Source organism: Drosophila montana, unplaced genomic scaffold, assembly GCF_035044405.1.
Source record: "Drosophila montana isolate Dmon_TW-CO22-7 unplaced genomic scaffold, ASM3504440v1 contig_3733_1, whole genome shotgun sequence".
NCBI classification, from domain to species: domain Eukaryota; kingdom Metazoa; phylum Arthropoda; class Insecta; order Diptera; family Drosophilidae; genus Drosophila; species Drosophila montana.
The window spans coordinates 11,487,885-11,509,637 of record NW_026998620.1 but is presented as its reverse complement, the minus strand read 5'-3'; the positions used below and the strand labels follow the sequence as shown (position 1 = coordinate 11,509,637).

The 21,753-nt window shown below is 42.3% G+C and overlaps 5 protein-coding genes, 2 long non-coding RNA genes and 1 other non-coding gene across 8 annotated transcripts; 4 read left to right on the top strand and 4 right to left on the bottom strand.

Annotated features, from left to right (window-relative positions):
- Positions 1 to 6: 6 nt before the first annotated feature.
- Positions 7 to 2,026, top strand: LOC135436724 (probable ATP-dependent RNA helicase DDX55 homolog). Its single transcript, XM_064694419.1, has one exon. The coding sequence runs from the start codon at positions 38 to 40 to the stop codon at positions 1,922 to 1,924; it is 1,887 nt and encodes a 628-aa protein (XP_064550489.1). The 5' UTR covers positions 7 to 37; the 3' UTR covers positions 1,925 to 2,026.
- Positions 2,027 to 2,215: 189 nt separating this feature from the next.
- Positions 2,216 to 3,240, bottom strand: EMC10 (ER membrane protein complex subunit 10). Its single transcript, XM_064694421.1, has 2 exons — positions 3,078 to 3,240; positions 2,216 to 3,018 (listed from the first exon to the last, which is right to left on the bottom strand). Exon 2 carries the CDS (start codon positions 2,990 to 2,992, stop codon positions 2,306 to 2,308), a length of 687 nt encoding a protein of 228 aa, XP_064550491.1. The 5' UTR covers positions 2,993 to 3,018; positions 3,078 to 3,240; the 3' UTR covers positions 2,216 to 2,305.
- Positions 3,241 to 3,373: 133 nt separating this feature from the next.
- Trm7-32 (tRNA methyltransferase 7-32) lies at positions 3,374 to 4,676 on the top strand. Its single transcript, XM_064694420.1, has 2 exons — positions 3,374 to 3,660; positions 3,718 to 4,676. The coding sequence occupies exons 1-2, from the start codon at positions 3,540 to 3,542 to the stop codon at positions 4,536 to 4,538; spliced, it is 942 nt and encodes a 313-aa protein (XP_064550490.1). The 5' UTR covers positions 3,374 to 3,539; the 3' UTR covers positions 4,539 to 4,676.
- On the bottom strand, positions 4,622 to 7,686 carry Mcm2 (DNA replication licensing factor Mcm2). Its single transcript, XM_064694417.1, has 4 exons — positions 7,574 to 7,686; positions 7,328 to 7,520; positions 5,331 to 7,270; positions 4,622 to 5,262 (listed from the first exon to the last, which is right to left on the bottom strand). Exons 1-4 carry the CDS (start codon positions 7,574 to 7,576, stop codon positions 4,741 to 4,743), a joined length of 2,658 nt encoding a protein of 885 aa, XP_064550487.1. The 5' UTR covers positions 7,577 to 7,686; the 3' UTR covers positions 4,622 to 4,740.
- Positions 7,687 to 8,052: 366 nt separating this feature from the next.
- Positions 8,053 to 8,124, top strand: TRNAP-UGG (transfer RNA proline (anticodon UGG)). Its single transcript has one exon. It is a non-coding gene; the product is annotated as a tRNA-Pro (tRNA).
- Positions 8,125 to 11,377: 3,253 nt separating this feature from the next.
- On the top strand, positions 11,378 to 12,317 carry LOC135436397 (uncharacterized). The gene is made up of 2 exons (XR_010437512.1): positions 11,378 to 11,491; positions 11,573 to 12,317. It is a non-coding gene; the product is annotated as an uncharacterized LOC135436397 (long non-coding RNA).
- Positions 12,318 to 14,271: 1,954 nt separating this feature from the next.
- LOC135436974 (uncharacterized) lies at positions 14,272 to 16,191 on the bottom strand. Its single transcript, XR_010437633.1, has 3 exons — positions 16,066 to 16,191; positions 14,661 to 14,776; positions 14,272 to 14,574 (listed from the first exon to the last, which is right to left on the bottom strand). It is a non-coding gene; the product is annotated as an uncharacterized LOC135436974 (long non-coding RNA).
- A 402-nt stretch (positions 16,192 to 16,593) lies between these two features.
- On the bottom strand, positions 16,594 to 17,725 carry LOC135436486 (uncharacterized). The gene has a single exon (XM_064694096.1). The coding sequence runs from the start codon at positions 17,490 to 17,492 to the stop codon at positions 17,049 to 17,051; it is 444 nt and encodes a 147-aa protein (XP_064550166.1). The 5' UTR covers positions 17,493 to 17,725; the 3' UTR covers positions 16,594 to 17,048.
- Between the last annotated feature and the right edge of the window lie 4,028 nt (positions 17,726 to 21,753).

Here is a 21,753-nt window from a genome sequence, read left to right as displayed (position 1 = left end):
CTTGTCCGATAAATTTCGATAACAGTTCACAATAGCTATGAGTGCTCTGAGTCAGGTGGCAACTACGCTGCACGTGTGTTTGTTTACAACGATGTCACGAAAAACATGGAGCTCTCTGGACAAACCGCCGCTTTCCCAGCCAGTGCTGGAGGTCCTACAGGAGTTTGGCTTTAAGCTAATGACACCTGTGCAAACAGCAGCAATTCCACTGCTGCTGGCACGCAAAGATGTCTCCGCCGAGGCTGTTACAGGCAGTGGCAAAACGTTGGCATTTCTTGTGCCGCTGCTAGAGATTCTGCAGCGTCGACACAAGGAGACGCCCTGGGGTGCAAAGGAAATCGGTGCACTTATAATTTCGCCCACACGTGAGCTGGCACGCCAAATCTCAGATGTGTTGGCGCAGTTTCTAGCACACGATGAACTGGAGCACTTGAATCAGCAGCTAATCGTTGGCGGCAATAGCATCGAGGAGGACATTGCCGCATTAAAGCAACAGACGCCTTGCATACTGGTATGCACGCCGGGTCGCCTTGAGGATTTGTTTCAACGTAAAGGCGACGATTTAAATTTGGCAGCGCGTGTCAAAAGCCTGGAGTTCCTGGTGCTCGACGAAGCAGATCGTCTGCTTGATTTGGGCTTCAAGACAAGCGTAAATAACATATTGGGCTATCTGCCACGGCAGCGACGCACAGGTCTCTTTTCGGCCACACAGACCACCGAGGTAACAGATTTAATACGTGCAGGCCTGCGTAATCCTGTGTTAGTCTCCGTAAAGGAGAAGGCCTCAGTCAACACGCCGGCGCGGCTTCAAAATTTCTATAAAATTGTGCAACCAGAGCAAAAGTTTCTGGCCTTGTTGCAGTTCCTACGCTCGCCCACCTCCAGCTCCGGCAAAGTAATGGTCTTCTTTCCCACATGCGCCTGCGTTGAGTACTGGGCGGAGATGCTGCCGCCACTGCTGCCAGAGCGCAGTGTGCTTGGTATTCACGGGAAGATGAAGAACAAGCGTGCCAGCGTAGTGGAGCGTTTCCGCAGCGAGCCACAGGCGGTGCTGCTGTGCACAGATGTGTTGGCGCGTGGTCTGGATGTGCCCGAAATTGATTGGGTGGTGCAGTGGGATCCGCCGTCCAATGCCTCCAGTTTTGTGCATCGTGTTGGACGCACCGCTCGGCAGGGCAACGAGGGAAATGCTATGGTATTTTTGCTGCCAACCGAGGATGCATACATCCAGTTCCTGAAACTGAATCAAAAGGTCGACTTGAGCGAGCTCCAAGAAGAATGTGTTGCGCTAAAGGAAACTGAGTTAAAGCCGTTAGTGGAGCAACTCCATCGGCTGCAGGAAGCTGACAAAGGCGCCTACGATAAGGGCATGCGGGCCTTTGTTTCCCACGTGCGTGCCTACACCAAGCACGAGTGCAGCGCCATATTGCGCCTGAAGGATCTGGATCTGGGCAAAATGGCCACAGCCTACGGACTGCTGCAGCTGCCTCGCATGCCGGAACTGAAAAACTACCAAGGCGATGGCTTCATGGCACCCAGCTTTGAAGTCGACCTCACCAAGCTGACCTACAAGAACGCGCAGAAGGAGCAGGTGCGCAAGCAAAAGTTGCAAACGTACGAGCAGACAGGCAGCTGGCCAAGTCGCCAGAAGCAGCACATGAAACGCACCGAGTCATGGGATCAAACCAAGAAAGCCAAGCTGGATGCCAAGTCAAAAAAGGAGCTGCGCAAGGCCAAAAAGGAGCGCAAACGGAAAGCGGAAGCAGGCGAAGGCGGGTCACAGCGCAAGCGGAAACAGCAATACACGCAGGAAGAACTGGATGAGCTGGCCAGCGATATACGGCTCTTCAAGCGACTCAAAAAGAAAAAGATCACCGATGACGACTTTGACAAGGCCATGGGCATTGATGTTGACGATGACTGAGAAGTGGATTAAATGCTTTAGGCTTGCATATATGTTGACAATAAATAATATCTAAGAACAGTTGTCCATAGAGCGCCGAAGATTAAATACCCTTTGTGTTTATGGCGATTATTCTTATGGGATCAAGCCGTGACTTGGTTGCGTCAGCTCGTCGTCCTGATCAGGCCATATATGTATATACATAATGTGGGGTCGGAGATACCTACTTCCATACGATACACAATTTGTATTACTTTTTAAGGGTTTAAAAAATATAAATTAATTGGCGTTTAACACTAACTCTGAATACTGTTCGAATTGAGTAGAAAACTCTCGTGCTTTTCTTTATTACCAATTAAGCGAAAACTAAGATTTTTACTAATTTATGTTACATATAAATGCTTATTTGGCCGCATCCTGATTTGTTGCACCAGAAATGAAGACCAATAGCACAACAGGCACAATGTACATCCAGTATTTGGCAAAGAAGCCTCTATTATCACGAACCTCGCCGCGCTCCCTGGCCTCACGCTCACGTTCGAATTTCTGTATAAAGCTGCCAGTGTCGGGCACCGGTGCCAGTTCAGCATGTCGAATTATAACATCAGAGCTGAAATTTGTCTCATTGATTTGCTGCATATCTTCGGCTGAACATTCGGTGTTCTGGGGTGCCGGATCCTGCGCAGCTGTGATACCCGTTACGTAGCCGTTAGGATCAAGGGATATCCAGAGCACATCATTAAATTGAGCCAACAGTAGGCTACAGGCTTTGCTGGAAGTCAAGAAACGCTGGCTACTGCCATTGGGGTAAATGACTGTTGCCCTTAAGCGATAGAAACCATTTTGCTTGGCCAGGACCTTGATGCTTTCTAGTTCACTATCCGTTAATGGATTTTGCACCACGGTCGACAGGCCCGAGTTCAGACTTGGTATGGAGATATTGCCCCGATGTGAAAAGTGCTCCGGCCTGGAAGCCGACAGGGAATGGTGCAAATCAATCGTTATCCAGCTATCATGTTCCAAGAAGCTTCTTCCACTGGCCAACAAGCTCAGCAAAACGATTATCAAATAGCTCAGTTTTAAAAACATTTTTGGCAGTATTGTATGCTTTTTGCCTGAAAAAGCGATGTGTTTTTTTTCAACTTATAAAGGGATGTAGCACATAATTACTTACTTCTGTCTATCTTTAACAAGTCATTAAATTACGGCCCATATGATTTTCACTACCTTCATAACTATCGATAGTAAGAAATGTAAATCGATTGTCACTGCCAGAGATGGGCGTTCTCACAATTTGAGTTAACGTCTTTAAGAGTCTGAAATGCCGAAATATCTCAAAATGTGATTAAGAAACTTCATGCAGGGCCTGCCGTGTAAGTATTGACATTTAGCTTTGAATAATTTTCCTAGATTATTGCACAGAAACATCATAATTGTCACAGTCACTGCTACTTCATGTTTGGTACTCACAGTTACTTTCATATATATTGTATATATACACCACATGTGTCAATCGATAATCCAAGTGAAGGAAGCGCAGCCTCGCAAAGTTTATTTACATCGAAATATTTAAAGTTGAACTAACAAAGTAGCAAAAAAAAAACAAAATCAGAAGATTCTGGAAAGCCGGAGCACCATGGGCAAAACATCTAAGGATAAACGTGATATTTATTATCGCCAAGCCAAAGAGGAGGGCTGGCGGGCGCGAAGTGCTTTTAAACTGATGCACATCAACGAACAATTCGGCATTTTGAATGGTTAGCTTTTTATTATTTACATGCTACATATTAATGCTCAGCTTAACTCCTTTCCAGATGTGCGACGCGCTGTAGATCTCTGCGCTGCTCCCGGCAGCTGGTCCCAGGTGCTCTCTCGCAAGCTCTTCGACTCCTGCCTGACGGATGATGAGAAATCGGAAGTGAAAATAATTGCAGTAGATCTGCAAGCGATGGCGCCTATTCGGGGTGTCATACAGCTACAAGGCGACATCACCAAGGAGAGCACGGCAGAGGCTATCATTGCGCACTTTGGCAACGACGCTGACCAAAAGGCCCAGCTGGTCGTGTGCGACGGTGCACCGGATGTAACTGGCGTCCATGAAATGGATGAGTATATGCAGAATCAGCTGATTGTCTCGGCGCTGAGTATTGCCACATTTGTGCTGGAAACCGGTGGCACATTTGTCGCAAAAATATTTAAGGGCAATGCCAACAGCCTTCTCGAATCACAAATGCTGACGTTCTTTGAGAATTTTCACATCTATAAGCCGCCCAGTTCCCGTCCATCGAGCATTGAAGCTTTCGTCGTGTGCACCGGTTTTCGTTTGCCCATTGGCTACATTCCGCAAATTATCAACCCGGCACGGGACGATATTAGAACACTCGCACGCAAAACTGGCTCCAAGGTCAATCAACGCCTGGTGCCATTTATTGCATGTGGTGATTTGAATGGTGATGTCGAAGACTCAGTGTCAGACCTTGAAGACTTTAGCTCGGACGATTATGAACTGGCCTACGATGATATGATAAACGATCCGGATTTTCCCGATGAATTCAAAGACGAGCTAGAAGATGTGTTCTTAGATGAAATCGCACTAAGAAACATACAGAGTGTTCGAGCCAAATGCCTTTGGTAGACGGTAGACCCTTGCATTTTGGATAAATATAAAACTTGACTCAAAAAACCTAAACACAATCTTATAACTTATTTATAAAAATGTAAGTTACATAACCAAATCTTTATTGGACATACATAAAATGGGAAACAAAACGTGTATGGTGAGACTAAAATTAAATGAGATAAAAAACGTGAATATGTTCAGGCAAACTCTTAGTAATTTAGGCAGCTCCATCGACCACAATCTGCAGAATGGTTCGTCGCTTGGGATCGTAGGAGAATCCATTGCTACGAAACAGTTCCGAATCGTAGAATGGCTTCAGATTGCTGATATCCAGCTGCTTGGCGCGTTCTATCAAGTCGCGCTCCATGATCTCCACATGCGTGGCGCTGGGCCCATCCTTGCAGCGTATGTAGGCCAGCTGATCGAGTGTCAGTTGACGCAATATGAAAAACAGCAGTTCCGAGTGATCCTTCTGGAACGCCAAATATTTTTGGAATGTGTTGCGCATCTTCTTCATCACGCTGAACTTTTGCGTCTCAATGAAACTCTCGAGCATCATGCGTATGGCCATGCTCACATCCGCCTCCAAAACATTCTCACGCAGATGCAGACGGGCATGCGCCTCGGCCATGCGGATGACGCTCTCGATGTGACGTACCGTAATAGGTAGCGAACCAGTCGCGAAAGACTCCTGACGCAGCTGTGCGTACATCTTGGCAATCTTGTCCTCATCAATATTCTATAAAAATAAAGAAAATGAATGAGCAATTGTAGTACGAAGAAGTTTTGGAGTTTGGGGCAACCTACTGTAAGTTTAGGTCGTATATTCTCCTTGGCATACACAATGTATTGACGCAGCAAGTCTTGTGGTATCTCCTCCACAGACTTATGTTGCGGTTCCTCCAGTTCCGGTTGTTCCTCTTCGCTGGGATGATGCTTCATGTGTGAATGCACCACAAACTTGGCCAGCTGCTGGTCCTGCATGGGATCAAACTCATCTTTGACCACGCACAGTATATCGAAACGCGATAGAATTGGCTCCGAGAGATTCACATTTTCCGAAAAGGTCATTGACGGATCATAGCGACCCCCAATAGGATTGGAAGCAGCTATGACCGTGCAACGCGCCTGCAGTGAGGTGACAATGCCTGCCTTGGATATGGAAATGGTCTGTTGCTCCATGGCCTCGTGAATGGAGGTGCGGTCCTGATCGTTCATCTTGTCAAACTCGTCGATCAGGCAGACGCCCTGATCGGCCAGCACCAGGGCGCCAGCCTCAAGCGTCCACTCCTTGGACACGGGATTGCGACGCACATAGGCGGTCAAACCCACAGCACTGGCGCCTTGACCGGTGGTAAACACGGCGCGTGGTGCAATCTTCTCCGTGTACTTTAAGAACTGGGACTTTGCTGTGCCCGGATCACCGCAGATGAGCATATTGATGTCGCCACGCACCTTGTGCTTGTCACCTGGATTCTTGGACTCGCCGCCGAATAGGGCCAGCGCAAGAGCGCGTTTGATATAGTCATGACCATAAATGGATGGCGCCATGGATGCCACAATACGCTCGGCAACGCGTGGATCTTTGCTCAGCTTTTGTATGGTGGCAATGTCCTCGTCAGTCAGCGATTGCACCACCTGCTTGGAGTCCTTGACCACCACGTGGTTGGCTATAATGACTGTTGCAAATACGGGAAAACCTTGATCCGTATTAAGCGAGCCGTCATAGTTGTTGGTATAGATGCCAGTGACCTCCAGTTCATCGCCGGGCTTACATTGATCGCATAGATCGGCGAGCAAAATGACGTCCTTGCTGCGCGGTATGCGACCGGCAGGTATGCGTCCCGGGGATTCCTGTAGCGTGATTTTCTGATAGTTGCGATACAGCGTCTGCTCCATGTTGATGGAAAAGGGTCCTGTGCTCTGGCACTCCGGGCAGGAGCCAGGCTTAACTTCCGTGTTCTGAGACTGTACAAACGGACCCAAAACATAGCCGCACTTTACACAATCGTACTTAATGACCGACAGTTGCGGCAGCACACCCGTTGTGGCCGTGACCACGCCCAGTGTGCGTACTAGCTGATTGAGATGCAGCTTACGGAAGGTGCGCAGCTCCTCGATCAGCGGCAGCTCCGAAATGCGCACGTGAATTTCCGTGGTGACGCGTTCGTAAGTGGGAAAAATGGACAGCACCATGTCTTTGGCCACTTTATCGAAAATTTCGAGCATCTGGAATGGTGCCTCGGGCAAAAAGTATGCCAGCACATGCTCCTTGTTGGCTAAATCCGTGTAGGACACCACAAATGAGGATTTGTTTTGCTCGCACATGCGACGAATGCGATCACGATAGGTATATGCGCCACGTTCATCCACAAAGGTGCGCAGGAAAGATTGGAAACGATTCGCAATCTCGGTACGCGGACCAAGCATGCTCACCCATTCTTTGGTCGAGTGGCCCTTGGTATCCTCCAAGTTTTCAATGGACTCGATCATTTCTGTGTCTTCTACTTCGCCCACAGCTGCCTTCTCGCCGGCACGTCGCTTGGCACGAGGGCCCACATCATCCTCATCGTCCGACTGACCAAAGCCCAGGTCGCGATCGTCGCGATGAATGCCAGCCGCACGATCGCGACGACGCATTTCCGACTCGGCTGCAAAGCGCTCGCCTTGCGACATCTCTGAGAAGTCCTCCTCGTCGTCCAACATGGCAGGATCATAGTGATCCAGCTCAGGCATTTCGCGGTAGTCTAATTATGTTTAAACATTAAGAATTTCAAATGACTTTGCTATGAGCAGGCACTTACCGTTCTCCATGTTGTCGCCAAACAGCTCCTCGCCATCTTCATCCTCCTCGTCACGCACTGTCTGATCGCCAAGGATCTCGTCCTCATTCTCAAAAGGTTCAAAGTCACCCACAGGCGACGTCATCGCTGCGCGCAAATCGCGACGCTCGCTGGCATCGCTGGGCGTATTTGGCGGCGGTGAACTGGGATTATCCTACGCAATGGTGTTAAAAGCATTCCAAAAATATAAGCACCAGGACAACTTACCATGTTTAGTGTGTACGATTTCTCTGTATTATTTAATTGCTGCTAATTCCTAAAATACGCGCTTAGAGTCTGTTGTGCTTCGGGTGTTTTGCAGCGACTGCTATGTGAAATTGGCGTGCAATTTTGGCGGGAGAAATATCACTCACTTGATATATATCGCGGAAGTATCGCGATATTTATATATCGAAAGGATGAATGAAGAAATCGAATAAACCTTTGTCGTTAATTTGTACGCCACAGTAAACAATGGCTCTTGCCCCAACTGTTTTTTTTTTAATTAAATAGCTATAGGAACGTGAACAGCATTGGAGGCATGCATGCAATAATTTAAGAGTCTCTAACGCTAGAGTTAAAAATATCGATATTTTGCGTTTCTTGTGTATGCTAACTTACCAAAGCTGTGTGCTATGTTACTTTAGACGTGCATCGCGCTACAGTGCGCAGAATATGTACGTTATTTGTAAACCTGAACACCAGATGGCTCAATGGTCTAGGGGTATGATTCTCGCTTTGGGTGCGAGAGGTCCCGGGTTCAAATCCCGGTTGAGCCCGCTGAATCTTTTTGCATATTTGACATTTTATTTAAGAAATAATTTTTGTTAATAACAATTGGCTCAATTGCTTCATAATATGTGCTTGCTCCCTTAGACTTAACAAATTATAATTGAATAATTATACATATGGCTGCTGTATGGTCATTTTTTACTTACCCATTTACGACTAATAAACTTGTTGTGATATTACAGTATGAAATACTCGTTTGTACGTGATTCTAAGGCCTCGTACGTGCTTGGGACACTCTCTCTAATTTTCTGCGCCTTTTACTTAATTATAGAGTATAAGGCTCGCACGAGACGTGCGATTTATTGCACCGGAAGGAGTCGCCTTGCCAGTGCTACCCCGTATTTGCATAGGAATCGCATGCACCGACAATGGGCCGCTCGGTCGGTCACATGCAGAATAATTGCGGTCATACAATGACATTAAAGCGAAGTCAGAGTCGAGTGGAGTTTGGCAGCGGGTTTTCTGACTGCAACTGGGGCTCGTTCCGTGCCGTGCTTTCGCGGACAGTACAATAGAGCGTGCTGAGTAATTGCAGCTTTAAATGACATTAAACGCGCATCGTGCAGTTTTGCTCCTATGTAGTTTTATTTATTTATGGTATTTGATGTTGTTTTTGTTGGGATTCATTATTATATTTTTTTTTTTAGAGGCGCCGCTGGAAAGCGCATTTCTCAATGGTGCCTTGTTTGCCCTGTTGTCGTTGCTGGCCAGCAGTGTACGTGCCACGAAGCCGAAAGTCATTTGTCGATGCGGAATTGCAAGACATTTTATAAGCAAAGTCACCTCCAGTAACTATCCGAGACGGGGAATTATTTCTTATTAAAATCTAAAGGCAAGTAAGCCCGAGGTGCAAGGCGTGGTAAAAGGGCCAGGTAAAAGAGCAAGCGATTGCAAATTGAGTCATTTTTCATTTCAAGCTGGAAATTAATGGACATCAGCATGGCCACATAACCGAAAGGTGTTTCTTTGCCCTCAATATGTCACATTTTCGTTGCTTACTTGAGCTATTTACAAATTGAAGTGCTGTTTGAAAAGGAACACTAAAGGAACTTACATGTGTGCGACTAAAGTTCAATACCTATAGTTTATGTGTATATATATGTATATGCTTCATATCTCATGCTTATGCTTACAAAGGAGCGTATGTACTTGAACTGAGTTGTTATAAAACAATGTTTGGCCAACTAGGTCATTGGAGATGCTTAGATGCTTAGATGAGCACAATTAGATTTAAAGTTGACCCAGTAACAGCACATTGCAATTAATATGAATAAATTAAGAATATTATTAAGTTGTTTTAATTTAAACTTTAAGCAAATACATACATAGGTACCTGGTATTATCTTAATGAATTAAGTCTGGTGTCACTCAGACGCAGCCAACTTAATGTTGGCTCAAAGTTGCCACATCGCTTCCATATAAACGCATATGCACATAAATTTAAATTGCAACCTTCTAACGTGCTCTCATATACGCATAAACTCCTTGTGTTACCCGCAAAATTTGATCCCTTTTTTCATAATTTAGTGCACACAGTATACAATGTATTAAGTTGTTGCACTAATACCAGAAGACGAGCTGCCATGGCCATAAAAAGCATATAATTTCATGGTGCCAAGCGAAAGGTAAGTTAGCCATATTCGAACCTCAATGTATGTAGTATGCCCCTTCTTATATATGTATGTATGTACATGAATATAATCTCTCTCACATTATTTTGCACTTTTCGCGGGTTACTCCTTGCGTGGGTGTGAGAGAGGCGTTAATAAGCACAATATCACACATACACCGTACAAATACGCACATAAAGTTTGGCAAATTACGAGGTATAAAAATGGCGTCTCATTATGGTAAATTTAATATTTCATGGGCAATTTGCCAGGATTGAAACCGACACACTTCAAAAATTGCGTACCACACACAACCAAGCACACACTCTCACATACACATACACACTCAAACACAAATTGGCATTTGGGCACTCAAATTCATTCATTCTTCATAACATGCTGCCGCATAAATGTGGTCGCTCTACGCAATGTGGCAGGCAGATGGAGAAGGCGCCTCCCCCTTTCTTCATTTGCTTCACTCATACAAATTTAAACTCAATTAAAAGTTTGCGTATTAGACAAACTTGTGCCACGTTCTGACACGTTGATGACACGACCACGCCCATCTCGCCTACACTTGAATGCAATTTAGCCAGCCTCGGTGATGGGCATATGTTTTTGTGGGCGGGCAGTCGCCATCCGCAAATCCAAATGACATTCGTATTTAGATGACATTAAAAAAGTGCGCGATACATCTAAATTACTTCGGCATGACACGAGACAGCTTGTCTCTGTCTTCCTTGCACACATTCTCTCTCTCTCTCTTTCTCTTTCTTTCTTTCTCTATGTGTCTGCCTGTGAGTGACGCGTGCTGAGGTCGCCCGGCAGGCAGTTCTTCAATTGAAAGCAACAACCCATTGACATACATTGATACGCTTTTTAGTAACACTTTAGCTAGAAATTACGCAAGTTTTTACAAATCTGTAGTGACAGATAAATTGCGAAGCTTGAGATATCTGTGCGCATATATACATACATACATACACACCCGGCCTTGCTCGTTAAAAGTATTTTTTATTTCCCGCACGTTAAAACTTTAAATTTATTCGCACAATCTAAAGTTATATTTAACATATTTGAAAATGAGTTTGTACTCCATCAAATTATGAGCCAAAAGTTGAACTCAACATTAGCCCCATGGTGCGAAGCTTGACGTCGAAAAATAAAGTTTCAGTAATATAAGCTTTGACCTCCGCTTATCCTCCAAATGGGGTGAAACTTGCGAAATGTAATGTCAGGTAATTTCAGTAAAAATGTCGTATTCCTAACTCTTGCGGATTGTGTGTTGATCATCAGACATTCAGAATATGTATATACATGTCTAAAAATTTTCACGGCTTTAGCAGTAGATTTACGCTTTAATTGGAGTTTGTAGATATTTATATACATTTTTATTTTTACTAACGTTTTCCCTTTTTGCAGTACTATGTTCACATTTATTTAAGCTTTAATTGTTCTGACATTAGCTCAACCTTTTACACTAGCAATCTGATAATCTCAAAATGTTGTAACTGCCAGTTAACCTGCCTGTGGTTAAGCCACCGCATGCGATTCATTTGTCAACACTGGCAATAAACAAATATTAATCGATCGATTTATCGAAATGCTTAGCAAATGCTTTCAAGCTGTTTTCAGTAGCAGTTGTAATTTCCATGGGCGAGTAATTCTTTGTGTTATAAGTCGTTTGTTAAGTGTCGCTTCAACAACAACAAAAAAGCCAAGAAAATAACACAAAACATTACCCGTAAGCCTTCTGGCTTTAAGGCTAGTACACTTCATAAATACCCTTACCATAATCACTAGAGTTTTTTTTCCCTTCTCCTAGCCACATGGCCAATATTGTGGTTGGCCCAAATGGCGAATGGCAGGCACATAAATAATGGAAACAAATCGGCAAAAAGCAAAAAGTTAAATGCTTCTAATGACAGAAAATGAAGCAAATGACGATAAAATGCGCAAAACAAAAGAGACAAATAATAATATACCAAAATGGCGGACCAGTTAGGCGGAGAATGGGCCTGCCTGGTCAGTCCGCAAGCACGCTAACACGCTCGCTGTCTTTGTGTTTGTGTCTGTGTGTGTGTGTGTGTGTGTGTGTGTGTGTGTGTGTGTGAGGAAGAGAAAGAGAATAGAACTCTCAAAGGAGCAGAGAAAGTGAAAGTGAATTAACAACAACGAACTGCGGGCAAATCGAGAAAACCATGTGCGCGGCATAATTACGAAGCAATTAGACGATATTATTATTGAGGTCACCCGGCAGCAGTGGGCTTGTGCGGGAGCTGCACGGAACATATGGCCACTGGCCGTAGTGTTGCCACTCATCCGGCTATTTGCTGCTCCGGCTATGTGAGGCGTGCCAAAGGGATGCGTTTGTCATTATCATTCATGGGACAACGACGACGGAGCAGCGCAATGGCCACTGAATGAATACAAGAACAAAGCGTCGACTCAAGTAAACACAATAACAGCTCGAAAGGAAAACAACGAATCTTCTATGCTCTTACAAACAAATCATTAGATTTTTCTGTAAAGATTTCTTTTAATGGCAGAATAAATTAAATTCAATTGTTTGTCTAGTTTTTTTATTTATAAAAAAAAATATACTGCTTAATCTCTTAACCTCTTGCCCAGTCAAAACACTCGCTTACCTGTAACATACAGGATCCGTTAGGAATATGTGATACTCTTTTCTGCCTCCGGGTATTATCAACAAAAAATAAAACAATGCTGGCGTTGCCTCTAATGAGCATGCAATCTGCAGGCGCCAAATGGGCAATGGGTGTTTGAGCAGCTGCCGTTGGGACAGGGCCTGGAACTGGTAAGAACATAGGGGGCGGGCCTGGGACAGGAATACAGCATTGACCCTTGGGGGGAGCTAGTGCACAGACTGAATCGCGTGAAGCACTTCAATTATGGCAAATGGTTTATAAACTTGACACGTGAGTTTGTATTTAGTCGAAAATCTGTTGTGAAAATGGCTGCCTTTAATGAGTCCTGGTCAATTCGATTTGGGCCTAAAATTTCCATCGGCATCGCGTGCATGGAATTTAATAAAGCAGTCAAAACATAGAAAACAATGACAATGACAACGGCTAACAGCTGGGGCGGAACCACCCAGAAGCACAACCAATACCCATTACTGGGTGGGGCGTTACGACCTTAATTGTCGCTAGGCATCCAGCTAAAGACCTTGCATGCAGGTTGGTTGATTGGCCTGAGTTTTTTTTGTTTTCGGGCTGGCAGGTGCAGTCCAACAGTATTCGTTGCATACTTTCAGGCGTTCAACTTTGCGGGTTGTCGAAAATCGAAAATGGCGTATCGCAAACCCCAAATAAAGTTGACTGTAAAGCCCAGGCGATGGTTACAAGGTCTTAACATTGATTTTGAATTTGATTTTGACAATTGTTGTAAATATGCACGTGCATGCATGTAAACGTGTTGTATACCATATGTGGCTCTGGCATATCAACTTTGAAGGACTTGAAAACATTCTCAAGAGAGACCAAGTTGCCAAGTTGTCTCTATGAATGACTTGGCTAAAAGTTTCAAACTAATTTAAAGCCTGGGTTAGTAGACAACACTAAGTAAAATGTTGAACTAAGAACTGAAACCGATGTTATACGCAAAATAAATCAAATTCAAATTCCAGCCCTTCATATCGGTAGGCATTTTAAGCTCCAGCGTTCTTCAATGGTTCTACAGCTTTAAATCTGATTATGGAAATTCTATTAAAAACTTTGATGGGCTTGGAAAATGTTAGAAAATCACGCACCCGTCTAAAGTGGGACGGAAATCGAGTTAGCCGGTTGCGGGTTGGGCTCTGCGCGAGGTGCAACTGCAGCCTAAAACGGAAACGGAAATGTGACGTAAATAAATACCGCACTAGCACGCATATCCTTTACCAAAACAAACAACAACAACAGATGTAGCAAAATGCAACGGTAACAAATTTAAAAATAAACATTTCGCTGCATGCTGGCAATTTTATACGCAAATTTTTGTGAACAAGCATTGACTCTATTGTTGTTGCGTTCCTATTTTTGTTGTTTGTGTTTTGTCATTGTTGCGTGTTGTTTTTGTTGTTGTTGTGGTTGAATTTTGTTGTTGAACTATGCGTCACGCAACGTGTTTTAATTAATTTATGCAAATTGTTTAGTTTGGCGCACAAAGAGCTTAATTAAAGTGTTGGATTATTTTTTAATGGTTCTAATTTATGAACATTTTGTTAACATACTTCAATAAAAAGTTTGTAAGTAATCAAAAAATTTTAAAAGATTTGTACGTGCCACATTTTTAACACGTTTTATTTGTTCATTTTATTTTAAACTACTTTGAAACATATACCCTAATATCGAGGCAAACATGCATCGAGTTTGGCTGTAAACACTTTTGCTTGCACGTTCTATTCGTGATCAGCATACCAGCCTCTTGCAGAGAGTACGCGAAACGTAGCCAGGACACAAACCAATACTGGAAGTCTAAGTGTTTGTCTACACGTGTTTTGCTTTTTATTTTTATATTTTTTTTTATTTTCTGCAAAGCGTACATTGTCTAATTGTCCGAGGCTGTTGCACTGATGGCAATATATTTGCGTCCATTTATGATCACAGTCTGCATTATGGGTGGTGTACATTTCCGACTGGCGCTGTGGCTGGCAGCACCTGCGACGGCAGCAAGTGGCAGCTTTGCAGGTGTCGCTGCTTTGGGCTCTGGTGGTATGGGCTTCTTCAGTTCAAGCGCTGGCAGTTCCAGTTGTATTCTTCGCAACTCTTTGTTGTCCTGTTCATTCTCTATATTTTGCGTTTCATTTTTCGCCTTGCAGCATTTCTAATATCGTATATACATACATATATATATATATTTATCAATAAATATTTATATAAATATTTGGTTAGGAATAAAGAACAGCTTACGGGGCATAGGTAAATATCCTTTAAAGTTATTGAATCTTTGACAACCTTTCGGGTTCGAGCCTTGCACTTGGAGCAGATGGAAAACGGGGCCATGACCTAAGCGCGTTAGCTGTGTGCTAACAGTATACGAACAGTGTTGGTTAACGTACGTAAAGGTGCTAGGGATGTTAGTAAGCGTGTAGGACAAACAATAACTGCGATAGCAAGTATTGAAAATACTAACGATTCTTATTTTTATATTTTCTTTAGGTCTTGACAAATTGGAAACATTTTTAAGTGCTTGCATTTGCATTTTGAGTTTTTATGAGTTTTGCTCTAATAAAACTGCTCAGAATTTTCTGAAAAATGGCCTGGCAACTGCATCCGCTGATGGCCTGTGTAATGACCTTTGATGTCAGCTGGCTGCTGGTGGTGATGCTGATGCTGCTGGTTTAGTCAGGGCTCGTATTCGTATTAACGCCATTAGGCCAATTTGGCAGTTTGCCCTGACAAAAAACTTTTACAAAGGTAACCGAAAACGTGGCCCAAATGGCAGTCACTTGTCTGTAGTCTGCGAGTCGTGCCTCGTTCCACTTTGGCCCACACCTTGGCACCTGTCCCCACTTCATTTTACAGTTGCCTTTTGTACACATATCTATGCAAGTTCAAATAAAAGTTAAGTGTGCAAAACAGAAAAATGTCTGCAGCTGACACAGTCGCAGTTGTTTCTTGTTTGTTGCCATGGCTGCAACATTTCTCTTCGTTAACCCAAGTTGGCTTTAATTACGATCCCAGCCAGTGAGCTAACAGCTGTGCCCTCGAATTTAACTGACATTGTTGCATTGTTTCCACTTGCTCGTGCATCAATTTATGTTCGTTCGAATGCTCTCCTACTGCCCACGAGGCACACTCAGATACAGAAAACTCGATGACCAACACTGGATGCTAACTTTAAAGAAAAACACGGTTCCAGCTGTGCTGGACTATTTATTGCCTGTCAAACACTATGAATTGGCAGCGCATGCAGCTAAAAATTGTTGCATTTATTGCATTTATTTCGTTTTTCTCTTCAGCTGAAATATCTTTAAATATGCCGAAAAGTATGCAAAATACGTGTGGCCTAATTGAACCAACAGCAAGAAACGGACGCTTAAACTACTCGACTAGCTGATGCTTGTTATTCACATCGAAAGATGTGATTTTTTAATAAAAGTTATGGTTAATTTTTGGGGACACATTTGACACTTCAAAAAAGAATTACACATCAATTTTTGTCTCTGTAACTCATCTTGCATTCAATATTATTGCACTTATAGAAACACACAAATGTATGTTGATAGATTACTTAGATTAATATAGTTATTGATGATGATATGTATAGGTATCATTTATATGATATGTATCACTTATGCTACATGTTACATACTTTGACACAACTCGATTAAATCCTAAATTGAACGCACTTTATGCGTATAGGGTAAAACAAAGCCAGCTATGCGCACACTTGATTCTTAGAATTCACCAAGCAGGTAGTTATGTGCACAATATTTTTGTCATTCGAAACGTTTTGTTGCATTTCTTCTCACACTGTTTTAGTTATTTACATATTAAACTGTTACGAAATGTATAATTTACGCTTCTCTTTGACATAGCTCGCAATTATAGCTCGATTGAAGCCGACTTGCCTTTAACTGCTGTTTGGGACTTTGTTGACGAAGCTAAACAACGGGATCATGTGCAATCGAAAGAGTTATCGATCTATCGCTTAGTGGCGCCATCTACGCAGCTTATTACGATTGTCGTTTCAGCACTGCTTTTACCATATTCGAGCTAATGACGCGTTGTGACGTCAGCTTTGCCCTACGAAAATACCAAATTGAATGAAATGGACAGACAAAGTGTTTGATTTATTAGTTTTGTCATTAAACAAATTGTCGAACAATGACAGGCCCAATGCAAACTATATACTGAGACATATTCAAACATGTAGTCGCTAGCACTTATTTATGTAGATTGATATTTGTTTCTGATAAACATAGCCATTGACGCAAATTTGAATAAACATTTTCATTACCGAAATATGCACGAGTCCCCAATGACGTCTACAGGCTGTGGTTGAAGGGAAAACAATCACTTTGCTTCAATTGATTTTCGATTGGTCATCATCCTCTGATGCTTCGGCCATTGCAAGGCAATTTATGGGCACAAAAAAAAAATAAATAAAAGACTATTAATTATAGGTTCAGCGCACAACAAAAGGATTCAATTTAAGTGGCTAGGCATAATGGGTTTGTAATGAGCATATAATATGCTTACTGGCTGGTAAATACATATCTATGCAATTAAATATAATTGCAGAGTTTCAAAAAATTAAACAATTGTTTTAATATGTACGATTGCTTGTGCATGCTAATTAAGTAAAGCTTTGCGAAACCTTAAATCTTCTATTTGTTCCACGTCCACGTCTGGCGACGGCATATCGTAAAAGGGTTCCTCCACGTCAACTTTAATACTTTCACAACATTCCTCTAGTTCTTGTAGGAGTACGCCATCTTGAAACTTCTCGCGCAACTTTTGAAAGAGATCGACTTTGAGCTTGCGGCGTCGTTGCTCCTCCTCGATAACACGCCGGAATACAGCATTCATATTCTGATGGTTGGTTTTATTTTGGCTCATGCTAACAATGGCCGCCTTCACGTGGTCAATGGTTATGTGCATTGTCTCCATGCTACGCTTGCTGGTCCAAATCGCGACACAACGCTCGCACAGCCCGACCACAAAATTGGTCACCTTCTGAGGGCACATCTCGCATTTGGCCACTTGCAACAGGGGATCGCTTTGATATGCATTCATATTGTTAGTATTCAAATTTGATTTTTTTGTTTTGGTTAGTGTGTTAGGTTTTTGTGGCTGAAGTATGTCAGAAGAGTTGCCACGTGGTATTGGCTGCGCACAGGAAAAAATTTTGATTTTTGCTTCTCAACACATATTTTGTGTTCTTAGGATTTTTTTCATTTTTCAAATAATAGACAATCGTCGTATATTTTGACTCTAGCATCTATTCTGTTTTTTTAAATTTGTTCAATTATAACTTTTAGGCAGCGTTAATAACAAAAATTTCTGCTGAACGCATCCAGTGCAATAATTAAAAAATAGTGTTGCAAAATTTAATTAATATACTAATCTTTAAGTTAAGTGTTGCCTCAGCAGTTTCTGAAGTTTGTCACATTTCCGCTTCAAATAAAGTTGGCAGACCTTAGCCCGCTTCTGTATGAAACTTCGAACTGTGACTAGGCTCCAAATTTTGAACTATTGTTTACTATTATACACTACTCTGGAAAAATTCATATTAATTGATGACCAGGTAATGCGCATATATCTTAAATCAGAGCTAAAAGGAGTTACGAATATGTATGTTGTAATATAGCATTCAAAAGTGTTGGCATGTGGGTTTTGGGAATCAATTTGGATATTAAAGCCTTGGCTTTATGGTGTTGGCCGTTGGCTGTTAGCATGCCAGCCTGAGGCCACTGCGAGGCTCTTTTCGTTTCAACAAAATTCGTTTAATTTCTTAAATTGAAATTATGGTAATTTCCTGTAGTCATGCAAGCCTTTAGCGCCGCATTTCGTGTCTGATCAGATGGTGGGGGCTGACGGGGCGGTTGACGACGGGCATATCGGGTGATTCAGCTAACCAAAAGTCAAGTTCATAAATTTAAAGCAAAATAAGCAAATGCAGTCGAGGCGGTCCCTTTTGGCCATAGTTTCTCAGCTCCCCCACTCAAGTTTGACAGCCGATGAATGCTTTTGGGCTGTTGCCACTGGGGACGCTTGGCTTTCGTCATTGAAGTGCCGCTTTCAAGGCTGCCAACCCAATCGATAATAACTCGCACCCAATTCAGTGGCCCTCCTCTCTGCCTCTGCGGGGGCGTCAGCTGTGGGGCGTTATTTACAATGAAATTATTCAACTGTTGATTTATGATTTACAAGCGCAATTAAAGCCGCGCCCAAAGCCGCCAAAAAAGACACATTATATGTTCAATTGCCGTGCATGGGTATCCCAATTGTGAGCGACCCGCACCAGCATGCCCCAAATAATCGTGGGAAATTCAACACGGACTTGGAACACAAAGAGCGCTCCTGGCAATGGCAACTTGTTAAGCTTGTTGTTCTCTCAATTGCGGCCTTTAGTGGCATTTCACTCGAATCATTGCGCCTCTGACCCAAACCGCCAGCCCTCAACTCCCAACTTCACCCTACCCGAACCCGAACAAAGCGATTTGCCATTTGCATGGCCAGGCAGCTGTGCCGCGTGCAGGTGGGCGGCGTTTTGGATACCTGTTGAGATGTGTAGCACCACGCCTCGCTTGGGGGCAGTTTTCGATTTGTACGAGCAGCAGGTAGCTTTGCAGTCATGTTGAGCATGATTTGCTGCGACTACTGGGCGTATCCTTCATGGCCCGTTCTAGGAATGTGAAAAGGGTCAGACTTTGGCTTCATATAGCTCCTTGAAATTCGGAAAAAACAGCAACAAGAAGTGCGTGCCACAGCTTTCAAGAATTTCACCCACAGCAAATTGCAGTTGAACATTGTGAAATACTAGAACTTCCTAACGAATGAACTAAATATTTTTGGCATTGGTCAAAGGCAAAGTTTCAAAAAATCGTTCCATGTCACAATCAAGTGCAGTTCACGGTTAAAATTTATGTTAAATCAAGTGCAGCATGTTTATGCAGAATATTTATGTTAAGTTCACTGAGTTTAATTTATAGAGCTGTCAAAAACAAATTCTAGATTTATTTATTTTAGAAGGGAAATTAAATATAACAAGACTGTTCTATTGGGGAGTGACCGATTTGTCAGCACAAACAGTTTTATGTATCGAGATAAATATTAATTTATAATAACGTACTCACCTGTAAAATCACGCACACAATTATTTTATCGTCATCTATTAGTAGATAAATCCATCACTGAAATAACAGAAAAGCAGAGATAATGTTTAACGCAGCTTGGTTGCTAAATCTCACTTAAATTAGTTAGCATCGGTTAGTTGAGCAATATTTATAAGCGCTCAGTATTTAAAAACGCTCAGCTCAACGTACACCCATATTTAAATACATACTCACATTTAAACGCATGTATTCGAATAGATATAAACAAACATGCATGTATGCGATTGTAAGAGTTGATATAAATATTAAGACTTCGTTATGTTTATAACACGTACCAGCTATTTGAATGGCCGCATTTAAATTGCCTAAGCCATAGCCATCGCCTCCTCGATAGGTGACTATGAAGACCGCCGTCTCCTTCATAGTTAAAACTTCCTTTTTTCAAGCTGCTGTCTCCTCCATAGTAAAAGAAGCCGTCTCCTCCTCTTGAAGTGAAGCCTCTGAGACTTACTTAAATTTATGAGAATCGCATAGTAGGGCTATAGCTAAGCACTCGTTATTTTGTTCAATTGCAGCGCAGCTAGAGGTTAACTTGGTTTTGCATATACACATGCAAACATACAAATATTATTATATACATACGTATATTCAAATAATTGCATATTAATACTGAGAAACACACACACATGCACGCTTTCATACATTATACATGCATACAAACATACATAAATACATACATGCATACATTATACATACATTCATACTCACTTGCATACAACTTATATAAACACAAAAATACATACACACATTCAACCTCACATAAACACATACATACATGCTTACATACATACATTCATACTTACATACTTACCTACATACACGGAAACATACAAACATACATACATGCATACTACCCATATATACACACATACATATATATATTTAAATACACACATACATACATGCATACCTACCCACTAATACACACATACATATGCATATAAATAGACACATACATTCATACATACATATATACGTAGCTGTGAAAAGGGCCATAGCTGGCCGAACGGGCAAATAAAATACCTGCATCGTGTCGGTGATGCTATTAGAAATATTTATATTCTAATTAGGCATTTAATTTTAAAATTCTTATGTATTAAATATTTAGGATGACAATCGTTCTGTCGACCAATTATAAATAAATCAGCTAAATTTTCACGAATGTATTTGAAAATGAGTTTTAAGCCTATTAGATGACATACAAAAAGATCGAATGTTTACCGCCAAATTCATTGCTGCGGGTGGAATCTCCAAACCGCAAAAACGCGTGTTCATTAAGTTCTGCTTGGACTCTGCGAGTAGTGAAAAACACGCCCTAAATGAATTTGAACAAAGATCTTTGAAAATGAGTTTGTGGCCGATCAGAAGGTAAACAAACGGGTTTCATACAAACCATTCGTTGATACAAAAAGTCCTCTGGTATATCAGAGGGCCTGATTTGTCTAACATGCCTTTTTGCTCAGATGTGTATCCATACCATACTATACTATACTATAAAATACAAACGCACATTATGCTCCGAGTTGAGTTAAGCTTACAAAACTCGCTATTCCGAATTGTGCTGCCTATTGCTTACATAAAATCCAAAATATGCTCAATTAGCTAAGTGCAATCAATATCAATCGAAGTTGCAGAATATATGGGGATGACTGAATAAATGATAAACTACGATGTACAATAAACTACATTCGGGAATCTGGAACTTCTCCGATTAATAAGTTTGCACACTCAAAAAGAGGAGCTAAATCGCTGCAGCTCGTCGGCGCATGTATCTTACCCACTTTTTTTTCTGAAAACCCATTTTCCGTAGGCGGCACATCCAATTATGGAAGAGGCCATCATAGATCTTCAACTATAAATTGAATAAAAATTCAATACCGTCTTGTGTTCTTGATATTGTTCAGTATTGGCCCCCCCAACTAATCGAAGCTGTTCAAATTTACTTCATAGTTATGGCATATTTGCGCCAAGATCAAAACTTCCTCTGCTTCCGCTGCGACCGCATTAACCATAACCGCACTATCTTGTTTTGGGTATTCCATAGACAAAGAGCGACCACAAAGTCAGGCAAGTTCAATTTTGGATTTGAATGGGCACCCCTAGCAAGCAACATGAGCACAAAAACCTCGGCTGTGGAGCTTGCTCGGGAAAAGGCCATA

Coding starts and splice junctions, on each gene's coding strand:
- LOC135436724 (XM_064694419.1), top strand. CDS start 38: ATGAGTGCTCTGAGTCAGGTGGCAACTACGCTGCACGTGTGTTTGTTT.
- EMC10 (XM_064694421.1), bottom strand. CDS start 2,992: ATGTTTTTAAAACTGAGCTATTTGATAATCGTTTTGCTGAGCTTGTTG.
- Trm7-32 (XM_064694420.1), top strand. CDS start 3,540: ATGGGCAAAACATCTAAGGATAAACGTGATATTTATTATCGCCAAGCC. Junction 3,661..3,717: donor ACAATTCGGCATTTTGAATG/GTTAGCTTTTTA, acceptor ACTCCTTTCCAG/ATGTGCGACGCGCTGTAGAT.
- Mcm2 (XM_064694417.1), bottom strand. Junction 7,271..7,327: donor TGGCGACAACATGGAGAACG/GTAAGTGCCTGC, acceptor AAACATAATTAG/ACTACCGCGAAATGCCTGAG. Junction 5,263..5,330: donor ATATACGACCTAAACTTACA/GTAGGTTGCCCC, acceptor TTATTTTTATAG/AATATTGATGAGGACAAGAT.
- LOC135436486 (XM_064694096.1), bottom strand. CDS start 17,492: ATGAATGCATATCAAAGCGATCCCCTGTTGCAAGTGGCCAAATGCGAG.